We start from the raw sequence: 25,571 nt of genomic DNA, 5'->3' as shown, positions 1-25,571 counted from the left end.
CGCGGCCCGAGATCGGAGACCGGCGCCGCGGGACGGGAGCGAGCGGGCGCGGGCGCCGCGCAGATGGCCGGGGCGAGCGAGGTCTGAGGCTCCGCTCCCCGAAACGTGATCATGTGGATTCAACAGCTTTTAGGACTCAGGTGAGCGACCGGCCGGCGACAGGGTGCGCCTGGGTGCGTGGGTGCCGGGCTGGGCTGGAGCGGCGCTTTCCTCAGTGTCGCGAATACAAGGCCACCCCATCCCCGCTCTCCGAACGCGGCCGGCACTCCCCGAGAGCCGGAGGGGGCCGCCGTCCGGCTCTCCAAGCCCCGCGTTCCCGCAGGGAGCAACCGGCCCTCCGGGTCTCCGAGTGCCCGGGGCATCTGGCAGGGCGCTCGCCCTAGCAGCCGGCCACGCACCGGCCGGGCGCGTCCGCAGCCCCGGGCGCCAGCAGCGCAGTGTCCTGGCCGGCCGCCCCGGCGCGCCTCCTCCACGAGCTCCGGAGAGGCACGGGCTGCTGGGCGCGGCGGGAGCGGGGGCCGGGGCTGCCGGGGCGAACCGGAGCTCCTGCTTCCTGGCGAGAGCATTGCAGGCGGAGTTGGAGGAGCCCAGGCAGCGCCCCGCCCGCCCTTGCTCTTTCTCTTCCCGGCCCGGGGCTGAGCTGGGGCTGAGCTGGAGCGTCACGGCTCCCAGCTGCCGATCCAGCTGTTTTGGGTGACCTGCGGGTCCGACGGTCGCGCACAGCTGGCGGGCAGCTGGGGCTGGCGAGCTTGGGCTCTTGGTGAGCACCGGCAGGCACCCCCCACTGCCACTCTCTCTCTCTCTCTCTCTCACACACACACACACACACACACACATTCGTGGGTGCGCCCCCGGGCTTGTCTGTGTCCCTGACTCCAGGGCCGGCTGGAGCCAGGCCCGATCCCAGCGCCCATGGAGGGGGTGTTCATAAAGACCCTTCTCCGAAAACTTTGCCCACCTCCCAAGCGCTCTGGCTTTTCCAGCCTCTGCCTTAGCTGCCCCAGGGTTCCCCAGGGCACAGTTGTGCCCTTCTGAGGAGCAGATTGCCTCCTAGCTGTTGCCGCCCTGCCAGGGGGCTCGGCAGAGCGGGCTTTTGGGTCTGGGGTTCCATGGCACCCAGACCGGGAGGACAGAGGTGGAGGCGGAGAGCCTGCCTGCCTTCTCCCGTCTGTCCACTGGGATGCACTGCGCGCCCGCCTTGGCTGAAAGGGGTCGCAGTTGCCTGAGCAGGCGGGCTGTGCCGCCCCCTCCGGGGGAAGCTGGGGGGAGAGGGCCGGGGAGGGGGCTGAGCACGCGTCCTGATTTTGAGAAATCGAAAGCGGGGGGGAGGTGACGTGCCAAGTGTTTTCTAGCTAGCCTTGATTTATGAGACGATTTGGCATCCAGGGCTAAATGCTGTTTAACACATCTAGTGAAAATTGTCAGATGTTATTATTGGCGTTCCTTCTCCTGGTGCCTGGGCTTGTTTGCTGCTGTGGGCTTTAAAAGGTTAATCACTGAAGCTGATCTTGTTGGGTGTTGGCCGAGCCTGACTCGATGAGTGTGCTTGGGTTGATGAGGTTAGGCTTGGTGGTGCTGGGAGGTTGGCAGTCGGAATGAGGACAGCTTTGCCGGGATGGCCTGACCCAGGTGCCCGCTGCCTGCTGTCTGCTCTTCTGCCTCCATCGTCCCAGGTCTCAGGCAGACCTGGAGGGCCTGGGGACTGGTCAGCAGGTCCCCACCCTGTTCAGCCACACGTGGTCAGCTCCTGCAAGCTGCCGTCTGGCACTTGGCTGTCGACAGCAACTTATTTGTACAGACGTTTTTTTCTTATTGCTAAGTTGCTAGGTTGAAAGATTAGTACATTTTGATAAGGGGAGAGCCGAGCAGATACCATGGAAAGGAGCTTCTCTTTAAAATTCCGTTCAAAATTCTCGAGAGCCGTTCCCTCAGAGTGTCCCCACCTAAGAGCTCTTTGGGATTTTACTTTCAGAAATAGTTCTGCTGGTGATTTTGAAGTTTGACCTTTTGTTTTTTTCCCTCGATGTTGGTGCGGGTTTTCTGTAAATGTGCGTGTAAAGTGAGCTGTCACCTACTTAGGAACCTGATGGAGAGGTCTTGTCTGAGGATGATGTCTCCTGGCCAGGGTCGGAGGCCGTACGCGGAAGGCCTGGGTGGGCTTGCGTCATGCCTGGCACACAGGGGTGAGCGCCCGGGGCTTGCCTGCTCGGGATCCACAGATGTACTTTTTCTTCCCAGACAGCCCTTGACAGCCGTGGCTCCCCAGGTGATCTGTGGGCACCTTGCTGCCAAGCCTGGAGCCTGGTGAGGACGGGTAGACGCTGTGCCTCCGGCTCAGGTGACAGAAGGCCCGAGGCCCCCTGTGAGCCGAGGGAGGGGCTTCTCAGCTCCCAGAGCAGCCTGCGCCGGGCTTTTTGCTTCTGTGTTGGAAATGAGCTGTACGTGGAGCCTTGACTTTTTAGGAGAAACAGATGGAGTCTTATCGATCTGCTTTTATGTCTTTTTTTTTTTTGGTCGTGGTGGTATTTGTATCAAAGCTGCAAAGCTACTTCCATTAGCCCGGAGAAGGCAGTCCTTGAAGAGCACCCAGGGGCTCAGCAAGCCGTGCCGGATCACCCCGGGCAGCTTGTGGGCCTGCTTGCTCAGCAGGCAGCCCAGTCCAAGTGTGGCTGCTGGTTGCTAGTGGGCTCCGGGCTGCAGACCTCCGGGGCTGCTGTCTGGTCGGGGGCTCGAGCATCCAGGCACAGCTCTCAGTACGCTGTGCTCAGGACAGAGACCCCAGCAGATGGCTCCAGGCTCATTCCTAGGCTGTGTCCCTGAGTCAGTCGGTCTGTCCTCCTGCTTGACGTTCCCTGGCCCCTTCTATTTGGGAGGCCCTGTGTGTGCGTAGTGACATAATTCACAGCTTCGCAAGCCCTCACAGGGGCACACACCGTGCTATGTCTGGGCCTCGCGGCAGGGATCCAGGGGGTTGGTTGTCTCTGTCGCCAGCTGTAAAGTCCTCTAGCAGCTGGGGCTGCGCAGCCAGGCTTTAGTGGATGAAGTCAAACGCTGTGTCCACAAACACCGCGCTCCCCGCGAATCCTGGCTCGCTCGGATTTCCAGCTGCTGCTACTAAATTGATTGCAACTGGAATCCATCGAGTGTCAGCGGCCGCGATACCCATCAGGGACAATACTGCTCGAATAAATTGCAAATCTAGGAGGCAGCTCAACTCTTTCAGCAGCACTGGTGCACACCCCTGGCCTGTGCTTACCCCTGCGTTGGCATCCGCTGCCTTGGGGGGGCACCCCTGCCTGGCACTGTTGTTTATTTATATGATCACCTGCTTCCCTTTTTCCATGCCTTGGAGAGGGCGGCTCACACGCTGAGACAGCTCCATGCCTCCCGGAGATGTCTGTCTCGGGGTCCCTGGAGAGGCGACAGCCTGCTTCCCACTGCACGCACCTGTACCTCCTGGTGGGTTTGCTGGGGGAACAGTTGCACCCCCCCTGGGCCTCAGATCCTAGCCCCACCTCCCTGGACCCCGACCCACAGGAGGTGTGTGCCGGTGGGGGCCGCCGTGAGTGAGTTCCACGTGCCTCTGTGAGTTCCCTGTTCCTGCTTTTCCCCGCGCTTTCTGTGGGGACCACAGGAGACCCGCAGAGTGCTGAAAGCTGCCCCAGGTCACGTTAAGATGGGTGAACTTGGAACCCCGACCTGGGAGCCTCTTTAGCCAGGGCCTCTCCTGTAGGGTTGCGTTGGGGTCATCTGTCTTAAATACAGAGCTGCGAAGTTTTCTTCAAAGGGTTACAAGTCAGTAGAGACCAAGTTGGTGTAAATCTTGGCGTGGAAAACCAGATATACCCTTGGTCTAGATTTGCACATTTGAAGTCTGGCTGGAGGGGGTTTCTCCTGCCTGGTACCAGCCAGACGCAGGGGGAGTGGCAGGGGCTTTCTGGGGCCGGGGCGAGCAGATGGATGCTCCAGCCCTACTCCTCTTTCCTCCAAGACCCCTGCCAGGAATTCAAAGGGGCTGGTGACTCACGAGGAAGCCGAGAGCAGGGAGTGGTGGTTACATAACTCAGATTAACTCTCAGTTAATCTGCCTAGACTAGCAGGCTGGGCCAGAGGGTGCCGTGCCGGAGCTGGAGGGCCTCAGGGTGGCCCTGCTCCCTGGCTCCCATCCTCTGTCCTCGGGGGGCTGGGGTCAGGGCTGGTCACTGGGTGGGGAACCAGCCCTCTGGCCCCCATCAGGGGCAGTGTGCTGTGCCCCAGCGCTGTCCCAGCTGGGGCAGTAGGGGGCTGTCCTGCACCAGCCCAAGCCTGTCCAGGATGCCGCCCCTTCCGCTGCATGGGAGAGGACAGCAGCCTGATGGTGCACGGCCCGAATCAACTGGGCATGCGGATGCGCAGGAAAGGCTGGAGAGCCCGGCCACGCTCACCCACCCACGCCTCTCTGCGAAGAGCCGGACAGAGAGGGAGCAGAAGCTGGAAGCCCAAGCTGGAAGCCCGCCGCTTGTGTGCAGCATCTTGAGTCAGTAAACATTTGCAGCACGGCCAGGGTAGTGCAGGCCGTGTGGGGGAAGTCGAGTGCGTGTGATGAACAGGGTGGCCCGAAGGACAGGGTGCGCCGGGTGGGTCTCAGGCTATCCTCTGTGCTTGTGTCCAGTGCGTGCACTCTGCAGAGGGTGCTACTTCATTTCTGCGCCCAGCCCTACCCTCCCACGAGGCCTGGTAGCCCAACAGCACTTTTCTGGTGACGGGCGCAGGAGGCCGGCATGGCCGGGGCCCTCGGCCCCTTGTAGCGGGCAGTGGGCTGGCAGCCCCGCTGGCTCCTGGCATTTTGCTGCCTGCCCTTCTGGGATGTTGCACTGCCTGTGCTCGACCCCAGGGCACTGGAAGGGGCAGCAGCAGAGAGGCAGGAACTTGTGCCTGGCGGCTGAGATGTGAGGCGTGTCCATGGGGACCATGCAGGACTGGGAGCCTCCTGCCTCTTGCTGGAAAGGAGCCCAGGGTGTGTGGTCTGAAAGAGCCTAAGGGCAAGGACTCTGTCTCATTCTTTGTCACTTCTCCAGATGAGTGCTGGTGCACAGTCCATGCTCAGGAAGTGTCTGTGGGTGAGCAACCGTGTCCCTGTGGCATGGTGCCCTCTTGGCCCAGTCCTGCTTTTGTGCCTGCTTCTTCCTGACTCTGCACTGAAACCCAGGAAAGAATTTCCGGCCTTAGGCTTCGGTGCTCAGCTGCCACAGATAACGCTACTTCTTCAGCAGCTTACTAGTGTCGTGGTTCCACCATAGAGACGCCTTCTGGACTTTGTCACCGTTACGGTACAGACATGCCCGGGAAAACAATCCTGTCCTGCTCTTTCAGTCACTATCTGTTCAGTGTAAGTGACAGATCAAATTTTTAGCTGGGAGAAAGTGTGGGTGTAGATGAGCACACATGAGCATGCCCCATCGGGCAGAGGGCACAGAGGCTCTGCCAAAGGAGGACAGGCAGACCCCAGGGCCGTGAAAGCCAAACTTCCTGGCTTTCTGCTGTGCTGAGCTCTCCCCTTGTCCTCAGAAAACAATTTAATTGGCCTTGAGGGAGATAGACAAGTGTGACCATTAATCCTGATAAGAAAGGTCTAAGGGACCTTAGTGCAGCACCCTTCTGGGTGTGTCTGGGTGTGTCACAGAGGTGTGGCCTTGGGTACCGTATATGGTTCAGCTTTGGCACTGTTCCCTTGCTCTGCTTCCGGCCACCATGAACTAACAAGCTTTGCTCCACCATGGCCTTTTGCTATAGTATTCCAGCCTTGGAACCAGCCAACCATTCACTGAAACCCTGAAACCATGAGTCAAGTTAAGTTCCTCCTCCCTTAAGTTGGGTGTGTCATGTGTTGTATCCCAGCAGTGGAAAAGATGACAGATACAACCAGGGATGGGGCCTGTTGGTTGGGAAGAGCGTATGGTAGAGGGGCAGCCTCACTGGCGGTGATGAGTGTACACCTCCGCTCCTGTCCCACGTGCGAGAGTTTGTACATGCTCGGATGGAGTATGGCTGCCTCCTCGGTGTCCTGTAGCTCCGAGAATGTTCCCTCTGGGCTGTCACCCCTCCCCCTGCTCTTGGGCACCCAGGAGACCCCTGGTCACAGAGGCTGCAGAGGCAGACCCACACGTGAACAGGTTTCTGCCCTCGGGGGCCTTGTGGTCCAGGGAAGCAGGGAGAAGAAAATCACTCTTTTCAAGGTGGAGCTGGCACCGGCCAGTAGGCATGCGGTCTAAGCTGCCTTTGTGCCTTAAAAATCTCCAGTAGCTACATTAAAAAATGGATGGAAGTAATTTTCGTAATATGTTTGATTTAACCCCATTTCTTCGAAGTATCATCTCAACATGAATCAGCATAACAGAATATGAGTGGGGATTAATTTTACATTGCTGCTCTGTGCTGACTCTCTGAAGTCAGGCATGTAACTTCTCCTGGAGCACAGCCCACGTTTCCAAGTGTCCATCACCCGGAACTAGTGGTCATCGTGTGGACCTTCCCCGTGGAAACTCAGAGATGGGAAAAAGAATTTCTTCAGGGCTTGGCAACCCTGTCTCCATCTGCCTTTGGCATTATGGCTGCCTCAGTGTGGGCTGCAGGTCTGGGCAGGGGCTGTCTTCGTGTACAGGGGCATCTGTTGGGTGCCAGCCTAGTGTCCGGCTGTGCAGGGCCAGAGCAGCCTGGAGGGGTGTCAGCGGCTGCTCCTTTCTGGACCTGTGGTCTGGAAAGGGAGACAGCTGTACCAGCAGCGCCTTCATACCCCCTGGGCACCGTTCCCTTCGGTTTGTAATGGTGTCGTGCTCTGGGGACCAGCAGTCTGCCCTCTTGTCAGGGGAAGCAGAGGGTGCTCAGGATCCGGGGGAGAACTGACTCCTAGAGGAGACATTCCCAGCTTTTCCCCTGGATGGACGGTTGCACAGCGGGGGAGGCACAGGCCCCAGGCTGCCCTCGTGAGCTGCAGGCTGCAGGGCCTCACTTGTCCTGTCCCCGTGTACCTGCAACCTTTTGTGGGTGCTCAGAGATCCCAGCCACCTTGGACCTGGGGAGTAGGAGGGGGAGGGGAGAGGAAGAAGAAGAGGAGGAGCAGAGGGGATGGGGAGGAGCAAGGAGCGGGAGCAGAGCAGGAGGAGGAGGAAGGAAAGAGAGAAGGGAGGAGGAGGGGGAGGGACTCGGGGGAAGGAGGAAGAGAAGGGGTGGGGAAGGGCCAATGCCTGGTTTGAATGAAACTCTAGGACCATCGTTCCAGAAGAGTGTGTGTGTGTGTGTGTGTGTGTTGTGCAGTTTTATGCTCATGAAAGCGTGTGTTGTAGGTTAGGACGTGGGATGTGAGGGGTGTTTGGGGGCCAGTGTGCATCCGGGGATTGGTCATCCTGGGCTCTGTCACCAAGTGAAGAAGCGGCTGTCAAATACTGGGAGTGTGCACAAGAACCTGGCTGCTGCCGGCTCCCTGGATGGGGCTGCTTTTCCTGGCGCAGTGGGTGGGGGCCATGGACGTAGGGGCTGTGTGGATGGGGCTGCACTGTGTGTGGTCTTGGCTGCCGTGCAGGAGAGCTTGACCTGCAAGTGAGACCCACGTGTGAGAAATGTGTCCAGTGTCTGGGATGTGACAACTTGGCTGTGGCCCAGGGAGTCTCTGTGGCCACCCTTCCTGATGTATTCAAGACTTGGTATTGTGGGACAGCACTTCAGCTTGGAGCTGTATCTACATGCAACAGTAAACTGTCCGGGCTGTGAGGCGGTGTTTCCACACTGATCTGACTTCAAGTATTTTGAGTGTGCTGACTTTGCTAAGCAGAGCAGATTCCCTGTAAGCCTCCTAAACTCACACTTGCAGAACATTGGGTGATAATAGCAGATCGAGTACCTTCTGGCCAAATTCAATGCTGCAGCCTCTTCTCATCGACACTTGGATTCTGCTAGCTGCTTTTCAGACTTTATAAGAGAGGCAAGGAGGACAGCTGGGCACAGCTCCAGTGTGAGGCTAAGCAGGGCAAGGGCTTCAGTACTGATAAGTGAGCCGTGGTGTATCGGGGCTGCACAGGGCATTAGCACAATGTTTCTTGGACTGCCTGGTCTGCACAAAGAGTTAAGGCTTGAGAAGGGAAGCTCCTGGGGGAAAAGCCTGGCATCAGGAAAGTGCTGTTAAAAAATTAATGCTTTCAATTCATTTTATGAAGCTGGTATCACTTTGATATCAAAGCTAAACAAAGTACAAGGGGGAAAATATAGATTTATTACAATATTAATCATGGAAATGGGCAAAAAAATCTTAACACAATATTAGTAAATATAATACAGTAATATATAAAAAGAAGTATACACCGTGACACGAGGGGTTTACTCTGAATGCACGGATGGCTCAATATTTGAGTGTTAGTCAGTGTGACCCCTCATATTAAAAAGCTGAATAAAAAAGTCATATCAGTGAGGCAGAAAGTGCATATGGTAACATTTAACATACTGTGTCAACAGTTCTCAGTAGAAGGGGAACAGAGGCACATTTTCTCAACTTTGTAGGAGTAGCTATAATAAGTTCAAGCCTGCTGCTAACAGTGTTCTTAGGAGTGAGACACTGAGATCATTTTCCTTGAGGTCAGGAGCAGGTGAAGGAGGTCTGTCTCACCATTCTTACTCAACATTGCTGCAGAAGTTCTAGCCATGCAGGATGGGAAGCACAGGAAATGAAAGGCAAACGGAAAAAAAGTAAAAGGGTCCTATTTCCAATGATATATAATTGTCTCCATGGAAATACCATGTAACTTATAAAAAACTGGAACTTAAACATGAGTTTAGCAAAGTTGAGGAGTATAAGATGAATGTACAAAATCAACTGTATTTCTACCACCAGTGTGTACATAGACATTGAAATTAAAGAAGCAGGACTGCACTCATCAGCCTTCTGTTACTGAAAGAAATACTGGGGATGGGGAGGAAAGGTTTATTCTGGAGGAGGGTCAGAGCGGCCCTGTTGTGTTGCACCTGCAGCAACACAGTGTGTCACGGCAGAAACATCTGGTGAAGGAAGCTGCGCATCATGGAGGATGGGAAACAGAGAGACAGGAAGGAGATGGGGGTGGTCACTGCAAAGCCACACCCCTAGTGACCTCACTTCCTCCCACTGGGCCCCACTTCTTAAAGATTCAATACCTCCCAGTAGCACCACAGGCTGGTGACCACACTTTCAACAGATAGGCCTTTGGAGAAAATTCAAGATCCAAGCTATAGCAAATATCATTTACAGTCACTGACTAATGAAATGTTTAGGTGTGAATTAAAAAATAGGATGCTGACAGCTTGTATGCTGAAAACTACATAATGTTGATAAAAGAGGTCTAGGATGGTATAAAAAAAAGGAAAGGCATACCATGTTCATGGACTGGAAGACTCAACGTATTAAAGATCTCAGTGCTCCTCTAGTTGATGTAGAAGTTTAATACCAGGTTTATCAAAAGTCTAGCAAGAATGTTATATATATAGCATAAGATTGTTCTACAATTCGTAGTAAAGGCAGAGGAACTAGACTAGCTAATTATAAGATTTCTTACCTAGCCACAGTGTAGATTGTGTAGTATTCATGAGGGCATAGATCAATAGACTGGAAAAGAGAAGTAGACCCCATGAATATGCCAAATCATTTCTGACAAAGGTGCAATTCTGTGGAGAAAAGACAGCCATTCCAAAGATGATCTGGTACAATTGGACATGCACAGCCACAGAGAAAAGTGAGGAACCTTAATTTAAGTCTCCCTCTTCACTCAACAACCAACTCAAAAAAAAGAAAACAGAAAAAATCAACTTGAAATGGGCTGTACAGTTAAATATAAAATGTAGAACTATAAACTTTTCAAAAAAATAGGAGAAAGTCTTTAGGAAAATAATTTTTAGACTCGACATCAAAAAGATGATCCATAAAGGAAAAAGTGATAAATTTGATCACATCAAAGTTTTAAAAAAATCTCCCTTGGAAAGCTTCTCCTAGCTTGGAAAGGCAAACTCAAGCATGGGAGACAATATCTGCAAGCTTAAAAGTGGCCGTGGTCAGTTGATTTCTAGGGTGCGAAGAATTCTCACTGCCCAGCGACCCAATTAGAAGTAGGCAGGAGGCCTTGAGGGACATTACTGAGGGCGCTTTGTGGCAGGACACTGCCTGGAACTCTTTCCACTTCCTTAGCCATTAGAGAAGTACAGAGTTAACCCACCACAAGCTGTCACTACCCAGCCAGCAGAATGGCCCAAACAGAACCGTCCGGCAGCTCCAAGAGCTGGCGAGGAGTGGAGGAACTGTGTCACCGTGTGTGACCGAGGGGAATGCACAGTGTTCCAGCCACTCTGCAGAGCAGGGAGCAGTTCCTCGTGAAATTAAACGTGTACCTGCACAGGAAAGGGTGTCTTACTCCTCAGCACATATACAAGAGAAACATGGACTTGTGTTCGCACAACAGCCCACATGTACATGTGTATAGCAACTTGGTTTGCAGTGGCTCCCGGCTGGGGACAGGCCAGGTGTCCTCCCACTGGGGAAGGGTTAAACCACGGTGAGGCTGTGGCTCAGCCACATCAAGATGGTGCTTGGAAATAAAAATGAGAGTTACAGTCCAGCAACCTCCATGAGCCCAGCTCTGAGTGGGAAAACCCGCTGCCTGGAGGCTGTGTGTGGATACCGGTTCCATAGCCCTGAGATGAGAAGACGAGGGAACCAGACCCGAAGAGCGGCTTCCAGAGGCTGAAGGAGGAAGGTACGGGATGGCAGGGGTGGTCATGGAAGGGGCCCTTTGTGGTGATGTGGGTTTTCTGTCTGTCCTGTGTCAGCATCAACATCCTGACCGTGTCTTTTGTTCTGGATGTGTGGGGTGTCACTGGGGAGCCTGAGGAAAGGGTGTGCGGATGTCTCTGGGTTGTGTCTCACAGTGCATGTGACTCAAGAGGTAGATTAAAAGAAGTTTAATCAAGGAAAGCAAACCGACAGTCTCCACTTGGGGGAGATCAGCACTGCTGGTTGTGCGGTCCGCGTGTGTGCGTGTGCACACTTGCTTGTGTGTTCAGTCTCTTTAGGGAACGTGGTCTGGACTTGATGGCGGTCACCCGTGATGTGGAGGTGAGGAGAGGGTGATTCTTTCTTTACAGAACTCACTGGAAAATGTTAGCGGTAGGCCTGGGCTGTGGGACGTGAGCACGTGAGCGTGGCCCGTCACCGGTGACGGTGACAGTGACGAGTGACCTGGTGCACAGTTCCAGGGTCAGGGACGTGTGCAGAGCACACAGGAATCCGGTCAGTTCTGAAGACGGAGCGGCCTTGTGTCAGTCCCAGGGCCCTTGCTGGCTCCCGAGAGCCTGGGCACAGCTCGGGGGCAGGCGGGGTCGGGTTCTTGTTGCTGGTCCAGTGAAATTCGAGCTGCAGTTTGCGGAAGGCGGACCTTGGTCTGTGGTTCTGCTGTTGCTCTTTCTTTTTATCTGAATGTTGAGAGATCTGGGGCACGCGCAGGTCCGGGCGTCGGTGCTGGTGGCACAACGGGACACTCTGTCTGGGGTTTGGCATGAGCTTCTGCCTCATCACCGCCTCTGTGTCACTTCTGTCCCCGGCCTTCCACACCCAGAGTGCTGCCCAGCCTTTCCTCCACCCAGGTTCATGCACTGAACCATCCCTGTCTGCGCTGTCCCCAGCCAACCTCATGTCCTCAAGACGGCAGGAGGTGTTGCTCTCATTCTACGCAGGAGGAAACAGAAGCTCAGAGCAGAGAGGTGGAGCAGTTTGCCTGGGGCTGCACAGCGAAGGAGTGGGAGAGCTGGGCTTTGACATCCGGGTTTCTAGGACTCCAAACTCCCCTGTCCCTTCCCACCGTCCCCTGTGGCTTTCTCGTTTTATGTAAAGTCTGGTGTTTCGATTCCCTCTGTTAAACTGCCTGTTTAGCCTTCTGGGAAAAACAGAACAATTTTTTTTTTTTTAAACCCATACACCAAGAAGGCCCAGCTGCTGTGCGCCAGCTCAGCGCTGTGTGGATGTAGCCACATGCCTCGCTGGCTCTGAGGTCATGGCGTCTTCTTTCTGGCCCCCACAGCCTTGAAGCAAAGGTTTTGGTCAAAATGAGATTATTTTGCAGCAAAGCATTGATGAAATATCCTGGGGAGATGAAAACCTCTCTGTGACACAGATATTGCTGCTCCATCTACTTAATAATGAAAAATAAATATGTCACCGAAAAAGGGAGGGCCTTCTGGAAAGCTGTCGTGGGATTCAGGCACAAGAATTAATGAATGGTCAGCAGGAGACCAGAGTTGGGGGGGAGGCAGGGGACAAGGACCCTCCCCCTGGGTGTGTTGCACACGGGCGTGTCGCACATGGGTGTGCTTTTCAGTAGTTTGCACACTATGAAGTTCAGCCACTTGAAATATTCAGCGAGTGGCAGTGAATGCGTTGAGTTTTGCTGCCACCACAACTGCAGTCCAGTTCAGAGCACCTCCGCCCCGCAGGTCTCTCGGTCACTTCGGGTCTCTGTCTCAGGGGCATGGTCCCCGCCCTCTGGCTGACCTGCACGGTCCTGGGATGGAGGCCCCTGTGAGGTCTTTGGGTCTGGCTTCTTCTGGTCCGCACGGCTCCTCCAGGTGGTCAGTGCGGTGCTGTTTTCTGGATGTGCTGCAGTGTGCTTCTGCCATCCGTGCAGGCAGTGCCAATGAGCCTGGGTCACCCGGCTCCCTGGGTGTGGGTGGCGTGTCCATTCCTCCTGTGCCCAGCGTGATTTACAGCTGCAGATGCCGTGTGGATGCCGGGCCGCGCACTGCTCCGCTCCTTGGGTGCTGTGGGGCGGGTAGAGGGTGCGCGGCCAGCGTCGTGGGTTCTACCCTGCGCTGGGACCTGCTTCTCCTTGCGCTCATGGGCGCAGAGCTGTGCTTGGTCATTTCTCACACAGCAAGCATTCGTCGAGTGACGCGCATATGCCCCTGTGGTGTGCATCTGGGTGACGTGAGGACAAGGACGCTCTCCATCCGGGCAATGGAATGGAGCAGTCAAGCCCATGGGAAGAGGCTCCTCCTGGCCTAAGCCTGGAGCTGGCGGGCGCATCAGTGTCTCCCCAAGGACCACACCACCCCCACCTGGGCGTAGGTGGTACAGGCCACAGATACATTGAGAGGATGCCAGGGAGCATGAATCCCCTTCTGGAAACTTTTGGGGACCCTCTGGGGAGGCCACTCACAGCACATCTCAAGGCCAGGGCTCTGGGCCTCATTTCCGGTTTTTGAGGCAGATCCAAGTCACAGGCTGGGGATTGGGCTTGTGGCCGGCAGCTGGACATGGGCTTCACTAATCTGCCGGTGCTTCAGCTCAGGGAAGACCCGTCCTCCACACTGGTGGGGACCCAAGTTCCCAAGGGAGGCAGGGCCTGCGAAGACTCCAATTCCATAACGAGATCGAGGGCATGAATGTCCCTGTCCGGGAGGAGACAGCAGATTCAGGCCTCCCAGGTATCTCTGCTGGGTTGGGACTTGTGTGCAGAGGCCAGTTAGGGTCTAGCCGCCTCTAGAGGGTCGTCACAGTCATTGTCAGCTTGTTGCTGGGGTCGGGGCAGTGAGGAGGTCTCAGAATCCTGGTGGCTGCTTCCTCTGGCCCTGGCAGCGCAGGACTGAGAGGGGAAAGCCCCAGGGTCCGCACATCCTGGGGGAGGCGGACGGCCACACGAGTGGTTCCCGAGCCTCTCGGGGAGCCATGGCTTGAGCACTGTCACAGAGGCGTAGCGGATAGTGTGGGCCAGCACTTGCACGATGCTGACGACGTGCAGGCACTGTGCGAGTCTGTGACGCCCCTCAGCTCCTCCTGTGACACTGCTGTCCTGTAGGTGCCCACCTCCCGTCTCCTGGGGGGTGCAGAGAGGTTGAGCGGCTGCTGCCGGGCACACAGCAGTAAGTAGTGGGGCAGGAATCACCCCAGGCAGCAGCTCCAGCGTCCGTCCTCTGAGCTGTGATGTCCTGTCCTTGTCATTCTGGAAGACGCCCTGTTGGGTCTGAATGTGTCTAGGGAATGTGATGCCCGTCAGGCTGGGGCAGGCAGCCAAGCGTGGAGGGAGCCCAGTGTCCGGGTCCAGGACTGCGTTGCTTCCTGCTGGCTCTGGGGGAACACACTTGGGTGTCCAGGACACGGGGTGGAAAGGACACTGCGGGTGTCCTGAGGCCGGCAGGTAGAGTGCCTGCGTGACCACCAGAGCCTGTCCACGTGCTTGGGGCCCTTGGCAAGTCGGCCTGTATGGGAACCCTGCGTGCAGCCTGGAGCCGTGGGAACGCCATCGTCCCAGGACCTCAGGACAGCGCCGTCCCATGGGGTGGACCAAACTGCGTCTTCCCGCAGGTCACTGTGCTCCTAGGAGACAGCTGGCAATTTGGACAGGCAGGAGAAGCTCCCCTATTTCGTTTTCTGGGCCCAACCTTTGTCGGGGCACTCCTGGCTCTGATTTACCTCCACATAGCACCCGTGTAACGTCTCACCTGGGACGACAGTGTCCCATAGCCACCATCCCAGGTTGGCCAGGCCGTGAGATGAGATAAACACCCAGCTGCAGTCTCAGGTTCCCAAATGGTCACGAAGCTCGGGCTTGGGCGAAGGTGAGGAAGTGGCCTGGGGGCCCTGGACGTGGCCTCCTAGCTGCCCTGTTCAAGTTGGTCCCTAGGCAGGGATGTCATGAGCTGTGTGTCAGTAAGGAGCCCCTGGGACCTGCAGACCAGCCTTGGGACCGAAGCCCTGGCCCTTAAGCTGGTGGAGCTGGGGTTCCCAGTGAGAGGGGCCTGTCCCTTCCGGGAAGGGGGACCCAGGCCTGGCCCGCACCATCACGGCCCCCACATGTAAGGAGAAGACTCAGGACTGCGCCCATGTGTGGGGAGGGGCTGCGCTTCCTGCAGAGGCACAGGGTGGCTCTCAGACAAAGGGCTCTTCCTGAGGGAGCCAGTTTTGAAGTTGAGACTAAGCGTGTTTATTTTTACTGCACTTCAAAATCCCGGAAATGTGGATGGATCAGCCAGCCCCGGTAGGGTGCTGTCGCATCTGCGGGCGCCAGGCTCTTCACAGCTCTGGGTGAACCTGGAGGGCCGATTCAGCGCCCACGCCATGGGGTCACTTGGCACATCCCGGGGTGACTTGATTCTCTGCACTGCAGCCTGGTGCTCCGGGCAAGCCCTGCCCCACGCTCCTTGCAGACATCTGTGTCTCAGGGGTGCCCCCTCGTGTCCCTAGGGGGTGGCCTGGTGCCCTGATGGCCCATCTGACAGGCACGGTGAGTGCCCCAAGGGCTCTGATGGAGTGGAGCTACAGAGCCCAGAGGAAGGAGCTGTAGGAGACTTCTGGGAGGAAGTGGTGCTGGACCCAGTCTCAGGCACGGATGAGTAGAATCCAAGGGACCCGAGGAGGAGGGGCGTTCTGGCAGAGGGGACCGGCCACTGCTGTCACGATTGTGCTGACAGGGACGTGGGAGCTCGATGAGTTGAAGAGCCAGTCCAGGACGCCCAGCCCTAGAGGAGCCAGAGTCCTGGGGTGTAGCAGGTACCTTGGGAGTGCACGTGGCAGCGGGGACACCTGGGCAGCTCAGGCGGGTACCCAGAGAGGCTGCAGGGAGCCACTGAAGGTCCCAGGGCAGCACTGCCCTCGGGCTGCGTGTGTTCAGGTGGCAGGAAAGACAGGGGAACAGCAGAAGTAGGGGGTGGGGGCAGATCCGGGTCTGGGGCCAGCATGGTTGTGTGGAGGAACCAGGGGAAAGCAGCCCCGAGGGACAGGGACCTAGAGGAGCCCGGGGAGGCAGGCAGCCAGGGTCTGCAGCTTCTGGGCTGTTTTTGCCCAGAGTTCCTTTTGGGTGGGTACTTGCTGCCCCTGGCTGGGGTCAGGTGGGGCAGGTGGCTCTAGCCCCTTCTCCCCTGGCCTTTCAGAGCCCTCACATTGTGCTGTCACCCACACCATCCCCACCCCTCCCTGGGGACGTTGCCACTCCAGAGACAGCCTCCACCTGCCCAACGTCCAGTGAATTTGGGGACGAGCAACCCCCAGACGCGGGGTGCTGAACCACCCACCAAGTCAGCGTGGGGGAACCTAGCAGGAAGACATGGAGGTGGGGCTCCTCCGAAATGTGAGAGGGTGGCAGCTTGCTCCGCGCCTGCCTGGGCTGGGTCTGCAGCAGCAAAGCTGGAATCCTCTCCCTGAAGCGGCACGCAGGAGAAGGGGGTGTGTGTTCTGTGCATGTGAGGTGCACGTCTGCCTGGCTCTGTGTGTCTGGCTAGACATGTGTGTCTGGGTTTGTGTCTCTGTGTCCACATGTGTGTGTGTCAGTTTGTTTCTATATGTGCGCGCTGTGTGTCTGTGTGTCTCTGTGTCTGGATTGTATGTCCCTGTGTCCAGGTGTGTGTGAGTGTGTGCCTGGGTGTGTACATGCATGTGGTTGTGTGTGAGCATGCTGGGTATATCCACATGCCTCTGTGTCTAGGTGTGTGTGCCCAAGTGTTCATGTGTGTCAGTGTATGTGTTTGTGCACGCTGTGTGTCTGCATGTCTCTGAACCTGTCTACGTGTAGGTGTGCGTGTGTGCACCTGGGTGCATATGTGTCTGTGTCAGTGTGTGTTCACACACTGTGAATGTTTCTGTGTCTCAGCTTGTGTGTGACTGCCTACAGGTGTGTACAGATGTGTGTAGGTGCCCACATGTGCGAGTCAGTAAATGTGTGATATGTGCATACTATGTGGGTCTGTATCTGTGTGTATCTGGGTTTTCTGTCTCTGTCTAGGTGTGTGTGAGTGTGTGCCTGAGTACGTGTGCATGTGTCAGTGTGTGTGCGCATGCTGTGTCTGTCGTGTGTGACTGTAGGTGTGTGCACACGTCAGTGTGTGAGTTACATGCCATGTGTGCCTGCATGTCTGTGTGTGCCTCAGGGTTTGTGCGTGTCTCTGTCTAGGTGTGTGTGCTCCTTTGTGTGTGTGTACACGTGTGTCAGTGTGTGGGTGTGTGTGCTGTGTGTGTCTGCGTGTCTGCCAGCTGGGGAGTCTAGATGGAAGCCTTCGTGAATTTGAAAATCTCCCATTCGTCCACCTCTGCCCTTTCATCTACCAGCTGCAGAGCAGTTTGCGTGCTTTAATTAACAAATCTCTGGGCAGTGCCTTAAGGTCAGGGAATATCATCAGCCTTTTTTCACAGGTGGGTAAACTGAGGCAGAGCGAGGTTAAACAGTTTTTCTAAGATTGTGCAAAGTCAACAGAGCAGCGCCCACAGACTCCAACAGGAACTGGCCCCTGACCCAGTGCCCTAGCCCGCTGTCTGTGTGAGACCTGGAGAGGTGCCCGCTCCCATCCTGGGCACCAGGTGTGTCCAAGGCTGCTGTCCAGGGCAGAACCTTTGCCAGCCAGCCTGTCTGGGCCCCACCCCTTTCCTCCTGTCTGCATGTCCGGGAGCTCTGAGGGATGGGAGAAGTGGGCTTCACGCCTGTCTCCTTGGTGATACGTCAGCCCTCTGGAATTCTGGGACCTTCCTTGGCATGGGGACCGCAGAGCGCTTCCTAGACTGTGACGGAAATGGGGTGCGTCTGAGTTCCACTGAAGGGGCTCAGGCACTTGCTGCCGCTGGGAACACCGGCGCACGGCTGCCCCTTCCCCCTGTGTGCTCAATCGCTGAGGCACCACTTGGGTGCCAGCTCTTTGTGAACGGGGCTGCTTCTGCTGCTGCCTGGTGACCCTGGGCACCCTGTGGTCTCTGGGCCTCATTCTCTGCGTCTGAAGGGTGAGCACGTTGCCCGGCCTCGTGGGCACCGGGCTGGGGGGTGGTGACGGAGCCAGCCCTGGCCCCTGGGCCACCTTCCTCAGGCAGCTCAGGTTGGAGCGCTGGGCTTGAGGCAGCTGCTCGGCCTCCACTCCTCCCGCATCCCCGGGGAGCAGGCTCGGGTGAGAGGGGCAGCACTTTCTATAAGCTCTGTGCTAAAGAGGGATTATGAGCCATTTTGGGAGTGTATTAAAGCAATCGCCCCTGGGACCAGTCTTATTCTCGGTGACTTTCACTTTCCCCTCTTCCTGGACCTCAGAATTGAGCCATGCGGTCTTTTGAAAAACGCCTAAGCCCATGCTGATCCTTTCTGTGGACACCAGCCCTGACCTGCAGCAATGAGGAACCCGTGACCCGACCACACACCGTGAATGTGGCCCTCCCCTGGGGCAGCCTGGTTGTGAGCCTGTCGCTTTTCATTTGACAGCAGCATTCTTGCTGGCTCAGAAGTGCAATGCTCAGTTGGCTGTGGGTTCCCTGCAAACTAGGCCCCTGTACTTCCATGCCCAGGTCATTGGGCATCCACAAGGTGGGGGTCTCACCACCTAGCTGCATCTGCGTTTCCTGTTTTGAGAACCCCCAGGGGCCGTATGTTCAGAAATAAACGTGAAAGCAACAGCAAACCCAAATTAACCTGAGCACAGTTCTTTAGGGTGCTCTAGAATGTTCTAGAATGTTCTGGAATGTTTTAGAATGTTCTGGAATGTTTCAGAATATTCTGGAATGTCCCAGAATGTTTTGCCTTCTCCCATCTGGTGAAATGGGGAAAAGCAAATGACAGTAAACTAAGTTGATATTAGGGATTTAAGTTTTTGGAAAATACCTTCTTAGGGAAATTCTGGCCAGTATCCTGTCTCTTACTACTCTACAGACAATGTGATAGAGCCCTGGCTGGTGCTACAGCATTTACATCACACTTCGCCAGGCACTGCTTCCTTTGTTCCTCACAGTGGGAAGGGCTGGGTGGTTTTGCCCACGTTATAGGAGACACTGAGTCCAAAGGATAAGAATGATAATAATACTGATATTCTGAGGACAGCCTTTGTAAAAATGATAATGGCGGCTGATTGCTGAGGACCTTACAACATAGTAGGCAGTATATGCCCATCCCCTTTCTGAGCCCTGGCACCACCCAACCATCCCGCCTCAGGCTGTCTTAACAGGTGTGGGCCACAGGTGCAGATGCCCAGCTCTGCCCCCGTGCACCCCCCAGCAGGCCAGGACACGAGCCCACCCAAGTCTGCAGGTCCCGCAGGCCCTCCCATTCTGTGTCCCTGTCACATGGCCATCCGTCAAGGATGCTGGCATGCTGACGTGCAAACCTCGTTAGCCCTGCTCTAATCTAAAAGATATTAGCCCATTATTTTTCCTGCTTTTGTAAACCCAGAGACCAAGCAAAACCGAATCCCTGTAGCCAGAAAATGTAATTATTGGCAGCATGGTGTTTCTCAGGGAAGCAGGGTAGAGGCTGCGTCGAATGCAGTAGTCTAACCGGAGCCAGGTGGCTGTGCTCAGGAGCCTGGGGAGAGAAGCTTCCAGAAGCTGCGCTCTGACACACACTGCCCCTGTTTGGCTGTGGGCTGTAGACCCCATTCCATCCTGTGCTGCTGCTCTTGGGACCCAGGAGCTGCTTGTGCCATAACCATGAGTTGAGTTTAAACAGTGGCCTCTTCCTGGGGTGCAGACTCCTACGGGGCCCTCGGGAAGCACTTGTGCTGGGCAGCGGCATGAGGGGCCGGCTGGGTTTAGGGAGGGTCTGGGTCCCCTCCTGCTGCCTTGGGTTTGGCAGCCTGGGCTGTGCCCGTTCTCATAGGGGAGCAGGGACTAGGCAGTGAGAGCAAGCATGGCCCTCCTCTGCCACCCGCCTCATGTTTTGGGATCTCTGGCAGAAGATTCTGTGCAGAAGAGAGGCTTGCTTCATCTGCACGCGCCTATTTCTGTCTTGTTGCCTGCCTCTGCTCTTCCTTTTTGACATTCAGCGTTTTCAAACACAGGTTCCACAGAGCCTGCGTGAGTCACGCTGCCGTGTGCCCGTGGAGAGGAGCTTCAGGCTCTCGTCTTGCTGGTCCTGCAGGCTGAAGAGTCCTGGCCCTCTGCCTGGTGGGGTGCAGGGCAGGACGGTGCCCTGCTGTCTATCCTGGGCTGGGGGGTGGGTCACGCTGGTGCAGAGCCTGGGGTCCCGTCGCCACGACTGTCCCTGTCTCTGACAGCACTGCAGCAGCCGGGGCCCTGGGAACGCTCTTGCCGAAGTGATTGGCTTCCAGGCTGGCTGAAAGCTGTGGTTTATCACAGGGAAGAGCTGCGGGGGGCAGGCTCGGGCTGCAGAGCATCCCCTCGTCTTCTCCTGTGCAGTGGGGTCACGCTGCCTTGTGGGCAGTGCTCAGCGACACCTCATAGGATGTGTGGCCTGCAGGGGGCTTCCTGGCTTCAGCATCCAGCGTATTTACTGGCCAAGTCATGTAGACGCGGTGGCTGTCCCCATGGCCGACCTTGGTCTGTACCCCTGAGAGATTGTGTGGAGAACCCCAAGCCCTGGCTTCAGTCACAATGCTGGACTCTCCAGGGCTGAGGGCTTGGGCAGGCATGGACATAGTGATCAGTCAGAACTCTCCAGGGACCTCCCTGCCTCCGGGCTGTTACAGTGAGGCCCGTTCTCTCCTGGGCAAAGTGAAATTCTTCACCGCTCCTCATGGCTTGCTCTGCGGACCAGACGCCTTCTGCGATCTTGCAGCTGCTAAGGGGGTGGCACAAGCCAGTCGAGTTGCCCCGGAGGCCATGTGGGCAGCAGAGTGGGCGCCAGGGCGTGAGTGGCTCCTCCGCTGTCCACAGGGCCCAGGCATGAGCTGCAGTGTGGACAGGGCCCCCGCATCTCAGAGGAGGCCCTGCCATGGGCGGGGGCAAGTCCTTCTGCAGGGACCGCCCCCGCGTCAGGTCACTGGCTGCCCTCCCCATGCCTCCTGCTCTCTCACGCGGCTCTGGGACCCTCGGAATCGGGGGAGGACCCGAGCCGGTCAGTTCATGTTCCCACAGAGGCCTGCGCGGCCGGGTCGCCTCCCGTTTTGCCTTTGGTACTGGAGTCAGTCACGCTCTCCAACTTCCTCATCTCCTATGCACTTGCTTGTTGTTTTTTTCCTTTTTAATTTTTTCTAAACCAGTTCCAAAAAAAGATGATTTGTGTGAAGGGAGTGAAAATTGAGTTTATTTACGACAAATCAGTAGAATCCAAACTTTGGCAAAGAGATCCAGAACAGGCCACTGGCTGCCGAGATGTGTTCGGTTGCGTCACTGAATGTGGTTTCCGGTCCAGCTGGCTTGGGGAGACTTTGACCCCGGCTCTGTGCTCCGGGGGTGCCGTCACTGGCACTGGCACCCTCTGCCCAGGGACCAGAGGACAGCGCCGTGGGGGTGTGGACTCCGCCTCAGCTTTGCTGTTGCTTGAGACTCAGAGAGCAAGAAGGCCGTTGCCTGAGACACGCAGCCCAGGAAGTGATTGCTGGGGGTGGGCGAGAGGGGGCAGACTCCCAGGGCCCGTTTCTCTGCCATCTGGTCTGGGGACACCACACCCTCCAAGACATCTTCTCTGCCCGTGTGTGACTGCAGCCGGGGGCGGGGTAAGCAGTGGGGAGATGGCTCCATAAGGTTTCCGCCCTCCAGGCAGACCCCGTGCAACAGCGCTGGTTCCAGAAGTTCAAAGAGAAATAAACGCAGGCCATGCACAAAAGTGCCTTTCATGGGCAGTGTTGCTTTCCCAGAGCAGCAGACCGGGACTTTTTGGAATCTCTGGGCTGTCCTGGAGCAGGAGGGGCTTGTAGCTGAGGCACTGGTTGAAATGGGGCTGCGAGGAAATGTCCCATGACCAAAGGCTCAGCTTCTCGTCGGAGAATTTCAGATGACCTCTACCCCACTGACCCCTCTGCTCTCTCCTGGTCCCACTAGCTCAGTCTGGGTCCCATTCCAGGGATGACTCTTGTGTGACCCTTGCCCATGACAATCAGAAGAGTATGAAGAAGACCCTGACCTGTGTCCACTACACTTCTCCCTGTTCTTTGGCAGAGATGCCAGGTCATACTGGTTGTACAGGAGCCATGGCGAGAACCTTCTGGAAGAGAACCTTCTGGAACTTTCCTGCTGAAAACCTCTGGAACCTTCTGGCTGAGAACCTTCTGGAACCTTCTGGCTGAAAACCTTCTGTTTGCTCTGCACTGGCAGATCTCTTTTGCAGCAGTGTCCTGGCCCTGTGATCAAGGCCTGTCTCATTTTTGGTGCCTGTTGTCTGTAGGGGACTTGGGCTGTCCTGGATCATCTTGCGGGTGCTGGCTCCTGGCTCCTCCCACCTGGACGGGTGCTCCAGGGAGCAAGCTTGTCATTCTGTTCCTCCTGGGTCCCTACCCCAGGGAAACTGGACAGGGCTTACTGGCCCACAGGTGCAGGGTGGGTGGCAGAGTCTGAGTGCAGGGATTCTTGGAGCTGTGTGTCCATCCAGGGAGGGAGGCGGCTTGGGAGACCTATCTGATATAGGGAGGTCAGAGCCACGACTGACCGTCCAGGTCAGGAGCGCTACCTGGTGATGTGTGCAGACCCCAGAAAGGAGCAGAAGTCATGAGCAAGGGTCACACAGGAGCTGGGTTCCATGGCTCAGTGTCAACAGGAATGACACTGCTACAAGAGGCATCTGGCAAAGGACATCACCCTTGGTGGGAGTGAGTTCCCCGTGAGGGGAGGCGTGTAAGTGCAGGCCGAGTGGCTTGTGGCAGGGATGCTGCAGAGCGAGCACCCTGGTGGATATCCGGTCAGGGTGCCCATGGTTTCATCCGACTACAGCTCTGCAGGGCTCCTGAGGGTGGAGGATTCTGGCCTCAGCGCCTGCCTCTGCTAATAGAGAGGCTGCCGTGTGTCCGGGGCCCTGCCAAGCATGCGGCTAAGATTAATCGCTCTTATTTGCAGTAAACGAATTCCTCGGAGGAGGCCTCTGTCCTCTTCCCACTGGACCCCACCCCTCTCCACCAGCTCTAAGGAGGGCGTGGTGAGGACAGAGGGGGTTCAGGGAAGCCTCAGGTCTGAAGGCAAAGTCTGCAGCACAGGGGCTGCCGAGCCTCAGGCCAAGGGAACCTTGGAGTTGGTCAGCGGGTACTCTCGGGTGGGGAGAGCAGGCCGAGGCTGGGAGGAAGTCGAGGTGTGTCTCGCCAGGAGGATGCCTGTGCACAAGTGCCCAGGTCACTGGGAGCCGCCGTGGGGCAGTTGCCGGGTGACTGCTGAGCTCTGCTTCTGGCCCGAGCCCACACCGCCACCGTGCAAAAAAAACAGCAGTGTCAGGTGGGCTTGGTGTTGTCCTTTGTACTGGAGCAGCAGGTTTCCTTGAGGGAGGTGAGGGGGTGGATGGGCGCTGCACCCACCAAGCCGGGACCCTGCAGCAGGGTGGTCCCAGGCCAGGGGCTGCGTAGAACCGCCAGCTCCATGTATTGTCCCTGTGACCTGGGTCCTCTGTGGCGCCGTGGGTGTGAGAGCCAGGTAGAAGTGAGCCCCTCGGGCTTGGCTTGTTGGTGTCACTGTCAGTGCATCTCCTCCAGGACTGGCACTGAGCGAGAGACCACAAACTGGGCGGTGGCCAAGAATAACACGGTGCCCGTCGGATGTGTGCCCGGGGTCCAGAGTCCAGCACTGCAGCTGTGCCCTGGGAGAGGCAGCAGGACCCCGCTGGGGCTGTGGTCTCATCTGCTGCTCTCCCGGGGAGGTGGCGGCGGTCTCTGTCTACCGCCGTGGTCAGCTCTGTCTCCCGGAGGCCCCGGATAATCGTTAACACAGACCTCGAGGGACCAAGGGGCGGGCGCTAGCTAACTAGCGGGCTCTCATGGAGTCCTTGTGATAATCCAGTCCAAGCCGCAAAGAAACCAATTAGCAGAGAGGTTGAGTAACCTGCCACAGCAGCCCAGCAGGCACCCTCAGGGGCCATGCCCTTGGCTGGCCCTTCCTGGGAGGACCAGGGAGCTGCTGCTAACACCTTGGTGCTGAGGACAGCTCTGGCCCACGTGCCCTGGGCTCCATCAAGTCCTGGGCGCTACATGGATCACACAACCCCCTCCCAGCCCCAGGCACCCCGACTGCCCATGCAGTGTGGTCACGTGCTCCCACGGGGCTCTGTGCACCCTGTCTGTGCCCAGCCAGTGCCACTCCTGGGAGCCTGAACCCCATGAGGACAGTGGGCAGCGTCCGGTGCCCCCCACTTCTAGAGCACAGACACCCGACAGCAGACTCAGCGCACCTGATGCCTATGAGTATGAAGCACCCAGGTGCTTGTGGCGTATGGTCCCTGAGTTCCAACCCAGGGTTTCGGCAACAAAGTGCCGCACACTGGGCAGCTTAAAGCAGCAGCGCCTTTCTCCCCCAGCCCCCAGGCTGGAAGCCCAGCGTCCTGGTGGGTGTCCCAGAGCTGCACTCCCTCTGATGGCTCCCACCTGCTGCCCTGGAGATTGTCGGCCGACCCCGAGCTCCTGGTCTTGTAGATGGTCACCCCACGTCACCGCTGTCTCCAGGCAGCTCCTCCCACCTGTGTGTGTCCTCTCCTGTCTCCGTGAAGACAGCTGTGCCGTCAGTGCTCTAGGAAACAGACAGTGCCGTGTGCCTGCGTGCTTGTGAGTGTGTGCAGACACAGCCCCGACTCACAATGGATCTGCTTACAGTTCTATGTTTTGACTTTTCAGCGGTGCAAATCCAGCGGAATCTGTATTTCGAATTCTGAACTTGGAGCTTCTGCTGTGAGCGGGCTGCGTGTGATCCACTCTGTAGTGCTGGCTGGGGTTGGCAGCATTGGCCTGCACCCTGGGCAGACCCAGGCTGGGAGGGTGACACCAACGTCATGTTGCACGTCATGGCCGAGCCTGGAGCTTTGGTGGTTCAGGGTCTGTGCATTCTCCACTAAGGATGCTTTCGGCTTGTGGCAAGGTCATCAGTCGTAGCCCCATTGTGTGTTAAGGGCCGTGTGTGCTCGTGTTGTGAGTGTGTGTGAGGATGTGCAGGGGGAACTTGATATTTCCTGTCAGCTCAGGCTCACGTCACCATGCAGAATCTGTCGTCCACAAGCTGGGGACCGCTGGGTGCTAAAGGCTCAGTTGCTGTGGAAGGCAGGCAAAGACTCATGTCCCAACTCACGGGGGTCAGGCCGAGGGAGGGATCCCCTCTCACTCTGTCGTCTACTCAGGGCCCCTGATGGTTGGACAGTACCCCACCCTGGAGAGCCCACCTGCTTTAGTCAGGCTGCTACTTCAAATGCTTTGCTTCCAGGACAGCCAGCGTCATGTGTGGCCAAATGCCCAGCCTCTGTGGCCCAGACCAGTTAACAAAGAGTCAGCCCTCACCCCAGTCATTGGATCCAGAACCCGTAGCCCAGCATGGCCTCATCTGTACTTGAGAGAGCTGGTATTCTCCGACTACTTGGGAAGATCTTGCACAGAGGAAGGTTTGCTGTGGTTCGTGGTTTCCGAAGCCTCAGTCCATGGTCAGCTGGCTCCACTGCGTCTGGGTTGTGCTGAGGCAGACATCATGGTGGGGCAGGTGTGGTGGAGCAGGGGCTCACCTGGTGAGGGCCAGGAGGCAGAGAGAAGACAGACAGAGAAGAAGGACCTGGGAACAAAGTACACCTTTCAGAGCTGTGTCCCCAGTAGCCTGTCTCATCCATTGAGCCCCGTGTCCTAATGAGCCACTGAATTACAGGCTGTTCAGTAGATCAATCCACTTGATGAAGTTGGGGCCCTGATGATCATCCAGTCGCGTCCCCAAAGCTCTGAGCACT

The 25,571-nt window shown here is 56.9% G+C and overlaps 1 protein-coding gene across 1 annotated transcript in view; it reads left to right on the top strand.

Annotated features, from left to right (window-relative positions):
• The first annotated feature begins 38 nt into the window (after positions 1–38).
• Positions 39–25,571, top strand: part of Ajap1 (adherens junctions associated protein 1) — a 108,024-nt gene continuing 82,491 nt past the window's right edge. Inside the window, exon 1 of the mRNA XM_005404124.2 lies at positions 39–140. Within this exon, the coding sequence (XP_005404181.1) occupies positions 112–140 (29 nt within the window). The 5' untranslated portion in view covers positions 39–111. The remainder of the gene's footprint in view (positions 141–25,571) is intronic.

This window comes from Chinchilla lanigera, unplaced genomic scaffold, assembly GCF_000276665.1.
Source record: "Chinchilla lanigera isolate Chin_1 unplaced genomic scaffold, ChiLan1.0 scaffold00085, whole genome shotgun sequence".
In the NCBI taxonomy this organism is placed as follows: Eukaryota; Metazoa; Chordata; class Mammalia; order Rodentia; family Chinchillidae; genus Chinchilla; species Chinchilla lanigera.
The sequence above is the reverse complement of the archived record's forward strand: the minus strand, read 5'-3'. Positions and strand labels throughout refer to the sequence as shown.